At 40.4% G+C, this 11564-nt stretch overlaps 1 protein-coding gene across 4 annotated transcripts in view; it reads right to left on the bottom strand.

The window, feature by feature from the left end:
* Positions 1-51: 51 nt before the first annotated feature.
* The window catches only part of CNTRL (centriolin), a 38213-nt gene continuing 26700 nt past the window's right edge, over positions 52-11564 (bottom strand). For 3 of the 4 annotated variants that reach the window (XM_076355416.1, XM_076355417.1, XM_076355418.1), the window contains 15 exons: positions 10915-11079; positions 9984-10143; positions 9135-9250; positions 7846-8063; positions 7269-7426; positions 6934-7007; positions 6066-6254; positions 4901-5126; positions 4379-4584; positions 3936-4076; positions 2516-2797; positions 2345-2407; positions 1549-1752; positions 1090-1197; positions 52-450 (listed from right to left, as the gene is read on the bottom strand). In XM_076355416.1, the coding sequence (XP_076211531.1) occupies positions 1099-1197; positions 1549-1752; positions 2345-2407; positions 2516-2797; positions 3936-4076; positions 4379-4584; positions 4901-5126; positions 6066-6254; positions 6934-7007; positions 7269-7426; positions 7846-8063; positions 9135-9250; positions 9984-10143; positions 10915-11079 (2301 nt within the window). In that variant the 3' untranslated portion in view covers positions 52-450; positions 1090-1098. Of the gene's footprint in view, positions 645-1089; positions 1198-1548; positions 1753-2344; positions 2408-2515; positions 2798-3935; positions 4077-4378; positions 4585-4900; positions 5127-6065; positions 6255-6933; positions 7008-7268; positions 7427-7845; positions 8064-9134; positions 9251-9983; positions 10144-10914; positions 11080-11564 lie in introns of all 4 variants that reach the window. The other variant, XM_076355415.1, reaches the window with a different exon arrangement.

The following is an 11564-nucleotide window of genomic DNA, read 5'->3' as shown; positions in this document are numbered from 1 at the left end:
TGCATAAATCCTGGAGAGTAACTCTCAAAAACCCAACCAACCAACCATGGATTAAAACAAACTTCAGTGACTGAAGTTTATTTTAAGGAAGTACTCAAAAATAATTATATTTAAAACATCCATGCATTTGACAACAGGTAAATGGACAACTCTGTCCTTGTTACAGGCTTTCTTTAAAGTGGAAACCAACAAACAACAAATAGAAGTAGTTGTTTTGGACACATTTAAATCCACATTTAAAATAGTTTTTAAAACAACTTATATACATAAAGCTCAGTTATTTAATCGTACAAAAACTTCACAGTACAGCGCAGGCCCTGCAGCCAGCTGTTTGCTGTTGGTGGCAAATGCCTTTTTAGAAAAGGCTTGCAAAATAGTGAGGTAGAAGTCTTCGAAGGTGGTAAGTGATGGCACGCGTCTGAGGAGCAGTGCATGCAGATCAGGCGTTGCCTAGAAGAGAGCTGACGTCAGTGGTTCTGCCCTGTGATGAGGGAAGTTCGCATGGTCTGACCTGTTCCGGCTGTTGCACAGCACAGGCAGCATTTACAGCTGTCCTGAGAGACTGCTTCACTCCTGCTGGCTGGCAGCTTCCTAGAAGCAGCTGTAGGTGTGCTTGAAGCTTTTCTTCTAAATGTATGGCAGCTCTTGAAGTAATATATTTTTAACTTAAATCATTACAAAAGAACACTTCAGTACCAGGCCAGCGTTGTAAGTAGCTGTAACTGAAATTTAGATGCTAGGCCATACATTTACCAAAACCAGAAAAGCATTACTGAAAGATCGAGGATGGCAGTAGCTTAACATTTAAGTTGGTCAACGCAGCAGTAATTTCTCCGTGTCATATGAGAGTTGACAAGCAGCTCTCGCCCACAATTTGTTTGAAAATAGATATCTAAGAGCCAAAATGGCATCAAGTGCCAGGATGCCAACCACAGGAATGCTTTCACTGGGAAGGGACAGCACGGCCCGAGAACAGTCCTGCACCCACACCTGCCCTTGGGCTACCACCACCTACAGCCCACAAGCCCCAGCCTTCGAGACACTTGTGACTCGGTACGAAGTTCGAACTGGGCTGAAGTCATGTCTCACCTCTGGGCTTTACTGAGAAATTCCTCGCGAGCAGGAACGCAACGTCTGAGACACCGCTGAAACACCTGCCGGCCTGCCGGGGAAGTGCGCAACTCTTGTCAGAGTAGCCTAGAAAAAGCAGTAAAAGTAAGGCTGAGTAATAAATTAATGTCTTCAATTAGCAGAGTCATATTAATCTTTAAGGAACAAAAAAAGAATCTGGATTTTAAGGAATAAAAGGTAAGACAAAGTAAAAAGAAAAAGAAAAACCACAAACCAAACAACTTTGAGGAAAACTCACCCTTTTCAAACAAGTTAGCTACTGCCAGAGTAACCAAGCGTACAGTACGCTCACCCCACCTTCGGAAAACCCCTGCAGTGCCTCTAAGATGGCGAGCGTATGGCTGCAGTAGGCTACTAGTGAGCTAAAAATCATTAAAAACACCAAACCCAGAATTCCTGTACATGGTAGAGCATTACCTGTGTTTTTGTTGCATGCAGAGCATCGTGAAGAGACACTAGACTCGCGCTTTGGGCTAGAAACTCTGCATCTGAAGAAGTGCTGCTGACCAGGTCATCCAGTGCATCAACCTGTCGCTTCAAGCTGTGAAGGGTGCCTTCTGTTTGCTGTTTTCCTCTGATTAATACTTCTACTTGCTTGGACATGCACTGCCGGAGCTGAGCCTAAATACATCATTAGTTCTATTTATATCCAGCTAGTGTAATTTTCAAGACTGTATTTAAAAAGAAAAAAGCCAGATGACCTTAAAGTCAAGCCGTAAGGGATGTAACGTTAGTGTCTCAAACCACAAGCAGATGGCAATGGGTTTGCAAATTATTTTTAAAGAGTTCACCTCCTCCCAAGTCAGAAATAAGCTCTATTTTTATGGCCTCTATCATGAACTGCTTGAAGAGAGCGCAACAGATACGTTCTAACTAAACTTGACCATCACCTGTACTGAAAGTGACCACGGGTGCTGCTGAACTGTAATTTGTCATGTTGCTCACGCACCACAGTATGATGTAAACCAGGGAATCTTGTTGGAATACTCAAAAATCCAATTAACTGTTAATTAAAATTATTCATCTTGATATAGCACGTGGTTGCTAGGCTTTCTTTTACCGTTCCCACCCAAAGATACGCTGTAGCTAGTCGTTCTGCACAGAGTGGACATGCCAGAGCTGGAGAAGGATCCCCCACGCTCCCAGGTTGTTTAGATCATTTTTAGAAGGGACCCAACGGACATATTAGTGTGACTGGGAGGAGATGTGCCACCTTCAGCCGATCTTCACGATGCTGCAGTTTTTCTCGGAGAGCCTCTCCACGCCATTGTTCATCCTTTCAGAAACAAAAGCACATTCAGCAATGGAGCATTACAATTAAGTTACCAATACTGACACGCTCAGCTGTAGCGTGAGCAGCAGCTACGTTTTGAAAGCATTTTACCATTAAGAAGACTTTAGAAAAATTCAACTTTTCTTCCAATGAGAGGAGTCTTTTGTCAGCAGCGGCAAACGGACCAGCCTCCTCCTCCTCTAATCGATCAGATTCACACTGCAGACTTCCCTTTACTTCAGAAGATGCTTCCGAATCTTCGAGCGGTTCCAGAGAAGATGGGCTTGAAGATGTAAACCCCATCCTAATTTCATCTTCAACCTCCAGTTGAAGCAACACTGCTGCCTTCTGCATTTCCCTTTGTCTCCTTCCCAGGTCGTCTTGAGTTTTAACCTACATCATAGAACAGTCTCATCATTTTGCTGTCACGTTACAAATGCATCAATCCAGAGGGATTTTCCTGTATAACTGAACAAGGCTTCGTTCTGAAATGTTTACGTTTTGACTATTGCAATTGGAAATCACAAAGCCTCTGAACAGATGCAGCCCTAATTCTGACATTAACTTTGCCTGTGGAGCCCCTCGGATGGTAGAGGCAGCTAAAGTTACCAAGACACAACTTGTTAACTTAAACCTGTTCATACTCTGGTCTCGCATAGTCTCCTTGAATGCTTTCTAGTCACTAACAATGTTCTTCTCTGAAGGACCCTATTTTTAAAGGGCTTAGAAACAATTTATAAAGGATTTACTAAAGGACTAGGACAACATGGAATCGCCTTTTAATTTAAAGTGAGTATCAAAAGAAGAAAATGCTGGCCCAGGTGAGCACTAACAAGTTGTGAGTAGCTTTGAACTTTGATAGCATTTAGTGATTTGCATAAATTATGACTAGTTATGCCAGGTTCCTATTACCAAACCTTAATGTAAACAGGAGCCGGAGTCCTAATTCTTGACTGAAGCATTGCCTAAGCTGAGCCGACAGCAAATGTTACGGTGCATTTGCTATGAATCTTGGGAGCACCCAAATCCAATTACTCTTAACAAATAGCTAGGGCCAGCCCCCTCCACCCTCAGCCCACCTCCAGAGAACACGGTCTCTTTTTCAGGCATCATTTTACTGGGCGAGAGGGGTTGATCCATTTGAACGGGTCTGAAGAGTGCCTGTAATTCACCACGTGATGGGAGGGCAGCCATGCAGTTGTGCCGCTCCGCCACAGCCTTCAAGATCTGAAGAATGAAATACCGCTTTCGAGCTTTGGCAGCCCTACGCTGAGAACTCCGCACGTGACTGCCTGGCTGGAGTTGGTTTGTTCATTTTTAAACGGGGATTACTGAGCTGCCTGATCCTACCGATTGTTAACAAAGCTTAACTTCTCCCAGATTTGGGAAAAATCGCATGGCAATTTTAAGTAGGTCTATTTCTAACTGTGATACAGCGGCCAGGAGGAGATTCAAACCCAATACAATATAAACTTGTCTGGAAGACACAGCTTTCCCTCAAACCTGCCTGTGTTTGGCCACGCAGTTATACCTGGGTTTGGAGATCCAAATACTCCTGTTGGATCTGGCCAAGGTCCTTGATAAGGCACTTGGTTCGTTCATGGTTATTGTGTGCTACTTCTTCAGCAGTCGCTGTATCACTCTGCGAACAGTTATTTTCAGGCTTTTGTTCCTAGGAAAATGCAGAAAGATTGCCTTTTACTGTGAGCATCCACTGCAGAAAAATGAATCAAGAGAACCTACATAACACAATTTCTTCAAGTTAAAAGGCAGAAACAGCATTAAATGGGAGTAACCAGAGAGGTGTTCTGCAGCACAGCCTAGAAATACCAGAGTTTGGTTGCCTCAAGTTCTGTCTAGCCACGAAGTTAATGCATTACTTCGTTCCTCCCACGATAAAAATGGATGTTCTATCATTTTGCTGTTTAAAAATAACCCAAATCCCCAAACATTCTCCCCTCAGCCAGGACTTACGTGCAGTTTTCTTTCAAGCTGCATCCTTTGCATTTTCATTGCTTCTTTCAGACTCAAGATTTGTTTCGCTGCTTTTTTCCTCTCTGATGCTATCTGATCTTGGAGATGGTTTAGCTCAGACTTGGAGACTTCCAGTTCTTTTTGAAGAGACTGTATTTCTCTATTTTTTTTGTGTAATTGTAATTCTTTTTCTGAGAGCTGATGTTCTGTAATTGACATTTTTTTAAAAACAATCCAGATTAGCAGAAATGTAAGTATCTTGGCATATTTCATACACATTAGGTATTTTTCAAACACATTAACGTGCTGAGCAATGGTTTGTAAAAACACAGACACGAGGTGAGAGGGGATGGAACACCAGTTGGCTTTACAACTTCAGTTCTCTGAACAAGTCAATTTAAGGATCGAGAGTCAATCCAGGTGCTGCATTAGAAACCAAGCGAGATCAACAGAAATATTTGTTGGTTTCATTAGACTTAGAACCCATAAATGGTAACAGTTTATTTGCACCATGAATCTTACTGCTTTTTCTGACAGTTTCTTCAAGTGCTGCACACCAGGACTCCTCCTTGTCCAGCTTCCTGATGTTTTCTTCTGCCAGCCTTACTTTCGCTATTGCCTGCTCCAGTTTCTTTTGTTGATCTGTTAGTTCCTTTTCCAATAGTATTTTCTGATCTTTCACTTTAGCGGTACATTCTTCCAGTTTTTTCCCTTCACGCTCTGAATTTTGCTTGAGGCGATGAAGAATCTGCCAAAAACACACCACTTCAAGCTTTAACTAGCACCAACTCGATGAGAGCAAATACCATCACCAAAAGACATTATAGAAGTTAAAGCAACGTAAATTGGAAAGAACTGTAGTCTAATACTCCCTACTGACAAAGTTTATCAATTTTTCTTGCCTCCCTCATTTTCAGTACAGCTCCCTCAGTTTTTCTTTTGGTTAACACTTTGTTGAAACTGCTCAGCCAACCTAAGTTAATTTTACTACAGGAATATATGATTAAGCCCTAATTTTCATGAACAGCTGATTGGCTTTGCACAGAAATGCCGCAGAAGAGAAGAACAAAAGCTAGCTGCCGATAGCGATCCACTCAAAATCAAACGAAAACTTGAGGATAAAAAAGCCCTGGAATTTTTTTCTGCTTAGTTTTGGAATTATGGAATGTGGCTGGAGTTAAGTTTTGATTAGTTTCACTTGAAATCTATTGTATCATTTCAGGTACTCTACATAGCTTGCTCATCTCCCAGGAGAAGCAGCTCCCTGGACTACACCCAGCTGCTGTATCTTGGCAGCTGACAAAACAGAATTAGAGAGAATGATCTGTACTAGTCCATCTCCTCATCGGTGTCAGCTACACCAGCAGCCAAGACGAAGGCACTGCGCCGTGCCTTCCACTACACCAGCCCTTCCTGCACTCAGTGCTGATTTTACAGCAGTTCTGTTACCGGTTCAGTACGAGATGACCCTGCCAAGAAGGAAGACACAGTCCCTTGTTGTGACACAGTAGTTTTTACTAAAACATAACTGAGTGTTGAAGCTTTTCATTTACTGCTATTCCTCTAAAAATGAGGCTTCATGTTTCTTAAAGCACTGGTATATTATTTGTAAACTTGCACCCAAAACTTTTGCCTGCATTATTTTTAGAGGTCAGGCAAAAGCGAGGCAAGTCAGCAGGCTCATTACCGCTTCTTGTTTGGCTAGTTCTGTTTCTTTCTCTTCAATCTCTTTCTGGAGCTGCTGCAATTGGTTCTCCCTCTTTTTCTCTCTCTCTTGGCAATCCTTACGTTTCCTTAAATGCTCTAGGATATCTTCTTTCAGGGTTGCCTGCTCTCTAAGCAACTCCTCCTGATGCCTTGTATTATTTTTCAAATCCTGGAATAAAAAACATAAAATCAAGTGACATAACTAGCTGGTAAGAGTAACGGCTCTCTGGCTGAAAGGCTTGCATTTGAAAGAACATAACTGATCACCCCTAATCACACCGAAGATTACCCTCCATTTAAACCAGCCACTGAGTGAATTAACACAATAGGAACCACCAGATAAAAAGCTGGAAGATGCTGGTTTGGGTTTTTGTTTTGTTTTGGGTTTTTTAAAAAGTATCTTCTTCCTAAACAACAATAAACCAGGGTGATTTTGCCTCTGTATATGGACTGTTTTCTAGAAAGAAGGTAAATTCAAAACAAAACAAATCCACAAAAAAACCCAAAACACCCACCAAACCAAACAACCCAAAAATAAAACCAAAAAAAGCCACACACTCCAACGTGGTAATAACCTGACTAGGAGAGTCATCACAGTTGCCACTTAAACAAAAAACCCAAAACAGGTTGGTTAGGTACCTACTGTAGCCCAAACCACTCCAAACTCAGCAAGAACAAGGAAATAAACTAGCCATTATTTATTAGCTCTGCAAGTGTCTGATTTTGAGCTAGTGTGCCTAGATGAAAAACAGGTGCTGGACTGCCAGTTGTGGTAAGTGACCCCCCTCATTTCTGCGCAACAATCTACTCGCTACGTGAAACTAAGTACATATTTCAGCAAAACTAACCTGTTCTACCAGTTGAAGCTGTTGCCTGGAATCATTTAATTCTCCTTTCAGCGTTTCTAGTTCTTCCTTTTTTTCTAGAAAAATATTTGGCGACAGAGATTTTCCATCAGCAATTTGAAATATCTATACAAATAAATCACCTCTTCTCATAAATGAAGAATAAACAATAGAAAAAGTTTCCAAAATTTCCATCTTTTCGACATGTTAAATACTTTCTGCCTGTAGATATTTGAGCATGTTGGATATTTAATATCATACAGTACAGTTACAGTGTATCTTTTAACACAATTTCTCTTAAAATATATTACAGCTTAAAACCAAAAATTGATCTTTACCTTGAAGATCCTTCTGTACAACAATAATGTCTCCATTCAGTGATTTTTTTTGTTTGTTCAGTAGATCTACCTCCTGCTGCAGGTTTTTAAATTCCAATTCCATTTTTTCTATGTTGGACAATGCAGTTCTGCTGCTATCTTCAGTAGCAGTTAAGTCTCTGTAAAATGTGAATACATATTCTCGGTTTGTTGGAAGTACTTGGTGAGGACTCTAAAAAACAGCTGCATTTCAGTAAAATCTTTCTCAGCTCAAGGGGATGCCACCTAGTAGTCATCAGAGCAAGACAGCTGTACTGTTCCAAGACTTAACGTTTTGCTTTTCATAACGTTTCTCATTGCATTGCCATGATATAACAAATGCTGTTGCATACATCAGCTTCATGGCTAAATATTTTCTGTAAGTCTGCTGTAGACATGCTTAAAATAAAACCTCCGCAGGATATAAGAAACGGCATATTCTGTGTAATTGGGCACCTCAAAGTTATCATAATTAAAAATATAGCTGTAAACAGACATTTCAAGGTCCTTCCCATCACTTCTGATCTTTGCAGAAAAAAAAAAAGTATTCCCCCCCCACCTTCTGGTTTGTGACAACTTCTTTTCCAAACTCTGACAGTCGTCTTCAAGCTTTTCCTTTTCTTTATTCAGAGACTCAATATTATTTTGCAGAGTGCGCATTTGAGAAACCAGATGTTCATTTTCCTGACGGTCTTTCTCAAGCAGTTGTTCCTGCCAATCTACTTCCCCTTGCTGACACTGAAATAATCTCTGAATATTCTCCAATTTTAACTTCTCCTACAAAAGAAGGCATTGCGAACAACACATTTAGACAGTCAAAGAGCAGAACAAGTTATTAACGTCTTTAGCTGCAGCAGTTTAAAAAGGTTTCATTCACAGAGATCATATGCAGGCTAGAGCACCCTCTATAACTGCTGCATGATAACAGGGTTAACTGCTTGAAGTGCCAGCTTAATTTGAGTGTATTTATGATGGAGGTTGAGGACTGGAAGATAGGGGTGCAATTCTTTGTTCCACCATAGTTTAACCACCATTTTTCCCCCATCCGTAAGAGTAGCACATCCCTGCATTGCAGGGATTTTGAGAGAATCACCACTTGAAGGGCTGTGAGATGCTCAGGTAATGCAGTAAGGTGACCGCTTTAAGCGTGGTAATAGAAAGGTACCAAGCATATCGACTAGTCCCTTCTTTTCCCCGTCCGCAGAAGGAGTACAGAGAGAAGAGATGAAGTCTTTTAAAAGTAAGCAGCAGGTAATACCTGCTTACATATGCTTATAAATGCTCTCTTAGCAAACACGTTAGATTTTCTGGGATTACACAACTGAGTAAAGGAGGGCTGTCCCGGACTCTGACCTAGCAATCCCGTAGCTACTATGAGACTGCCAAAGGGATGCCGCTGATCTCTCTGCCCGCTGATAGCAAAGTTGAATGTCTGTCTGCGTTCGTCAAAAAGAGAAGAGACGAGCTGAGCTAAAATACCTTTTTAATGGTAGAGAAGATCATCCAGCTGTTAGTGAACAGTCTTCCACACTTGCTCTTTGCAAGTGAGGACACAGATAGAATCCAGATAAAAAGACTCTGGAAGCTAATGCTAAGAAAACAGTTTCATCATTCTACAGCCACAGAAGAGCCTGTCTTTTTGCCCTCTCTCCCTCATATGCACCAAAAAAATCCCATTATTTTAAAGGGCCTAAGCAGACTTCAGACTTTTCTGTGACAAGCTGAAATCAGACTAGAAACCGATTGATTTAAAAGTGTAGGGACTCTGTTACCCAGATCTTAACAGAACCACAGAATATGCAGATCTCTCCTTCCAGTTACTCTATTAGCTATAGAAGAAATACTTACTTCTAGAATTGCAACCTGAGTCTTTTCTAGCTCATTGACCTTTTGGTCATGTTGCAGTTTCAAACCTTGAAGTTCATTATTTTCAAGCTCCAGCATTTCCAGAACATGTTTCAGTTCTAGTAAGATGAAAGAAATCGAAGGTTATTACAAGCACATTAAATGCATTCTATTTGCAAAAAAAGGCACCAAGGAAAAATTAAGAGCCACTATACTGATATCATCCCTGTAAACTCCTCACGTTTTCAATTGCTGTGTCAGACACACCAGGTATTATATCTGATGCTGTTCTACCAGCAAGTGGCAGGTCCCTAGGCCTCCTGCTCTTCCTACTCCCTCACGAGTTATTCTGGGACAGAGTATCTGACTGATAAACAATAAAATAAAGTATTTCAGAAAAAGTACAAAAGTTGCAAACTGCCGCTGCTTATATTTTCCACAATCTGACAGGATGTAACCGCTTGGAAGGAGATTCCTCCATTTGTCCGCACATCCCGATGTTTGATTCTTCTTCTGTGAATGTGGCACAATTAGCTAATGTCTCCTAACCACACAGTGCTTGAGTGTGAACTTAACTGATCAGTCCCGACAGCAGATTTGTTTACATTTCTCTCTGGCATGAAAAACTCCCATTCCAAATACAAAGCAGCACGAAGCACTGCCTCAGCTTAAGCAAAGGGTATCTGTCAGCTCTGTATAAGCGACGAGAATTACAGGGAACTCTCTCTGCAGTCGTTCACAATGTTTAAAAAGGAGTGAGGAACAGAAGACTGCAGCGATGTACTACTACGAGCTCAGAGTGTATTTCTTTCCAATCTGCACAAAATACTATTAGTAAAGCCAGGGACATACCTATCTTATGCCTAGTAATTTGCCCAAGTATTCCTTGAAGAATTTCTTCCTCTTTTCCAATATCCTTCTTTATGAAAGAAAGCTGTGCTCTTTTCTCATTAATCTGGACATCCAGTTCTTTCCTCTCAACATTAAGCTCTTCCAGAAGTAGTTTTATTTCCTGTGAAAATATATCAGTGTTACAATGAATGCCATTACTTGCCATTTTAAATAAAGTTTTTCTTTAAATATAAGTTCTAAATATTTATAAAATTAAAAGAGTCTGTCAACAATATTCTGGTCAATTTAATTCCAGAGTTTATAGTTACAGTTAATGGTGTAAACAAACAAAAAATATGTAATATTTAGGTTAAAGTCTTGCTTGTTGACAATTTAAAGTAGTAATCTTGCAAAGATTTTGATCTACAAGTCTGACCGTAATGCCATCATTCGAGTGAACAATAGGTAGGCCTTAAAACAGAAAGTCAGACAAAAAGCCCCCACAAAAAAATAATTAATCTTGATACTTTGTTTTTATTTCAGAAAGAAAGGAAGTACAGAATCCTTTCTAAGTAAATGGGGATGGAGACAGACAGCTGACATGCCAGCTTTGTTGCATTTTACACACACTGATCAGACTGATTTGCTTTAGAAGCTGCTTGTCTCAGCAACAGTAAGGCATTCAGAGACTTCCATTTAACATAATTTAGTTCTCAAGGGACCAATTCTGTTAGCATTACTGGAGAACTAGGGAGTCCTACTTCTTTTTTGTGTGAGCTTGGTCCAGATGCACAAATCTGTAAACCTGCTTGTTCTATTTTTCAGTGGGTTTGGGGAGGTCATAGAAAGCAAAACTGATTTTGTGGAAACTTTATGGGATGTTTTTGATACTTCTATTCTTTTGCTGTTCTTCAAAGATATAATGAATTGAAAACTCATTTGGAAAAGTTACTCTTATTTGGCGTAGTTTTTCATTTGCTTCAGTCTCTCCATCTCGAAGAGCTTCTTTGAGGTCACCTTTCTTTTGAGAAATAGAGTCTTGAAGGACACGGAGCTCTTCATTTCTTTGAGTTAACTGTTGCTCCAGAAACAAGAGCTCTTGTTGCTGAGCGGTAATCTAAAATGTAGAAGTTTAGCAGAAGAAGCATCTGAAGGCTTTTGTTTTTGTAGCTACACACATGCACAAGAACAAGTGCAGTACACTGTTCCCTGCCAGAGATTTATCTGAATTGCGTAACACGTCAGGATCCCCTCAGAGCAATGAGCTTCACGTGCTAAACCTGTATAATATAGCCAATACTAAAAGACTAAGTTCTGATCTGGACAGTGCAGTCCTGTACCTCAGAGTCTAAGTTTCTTATCCTGAAATGCAGTAAGAATTGTCATAGAGAACTCTGCAGTAACATTTATTATGCAGAAACGCCAGCGAGATTGGGATGACACTTACTATGAGACAAAACAAGAAAAATTCAAATTGCCAACCATAAAATAATCTTAAGAATTAAATTCTTCAGGCAAGGCAGTTCAGAACTTAAGGCTCTTCTCAGCTTTCAGTTACCTCAAAAACAATAAAATTGATAGTCCAGAGTTAATAAGATAAGC

The sequence above is a fragment of the Aptenodytes patagonicus genome, chromosome 18 (assembly GCF_965638725.1).
Source record: "Aptenodytes patagonicus chromosome 18, bAptPat1.pri.cur, whole genome shotgun sequence".
NCBI lineage: Eukaryota > Metazoa > Chordata > Aves > Sphenisciformes > Spheniscidae > Aptenodytes > Aptenodytes patagonicus.
Note: the sequence above shows the minus strand (reverse complement) of the source record. Positions and strands in the feature narration are given on the sequence as shown.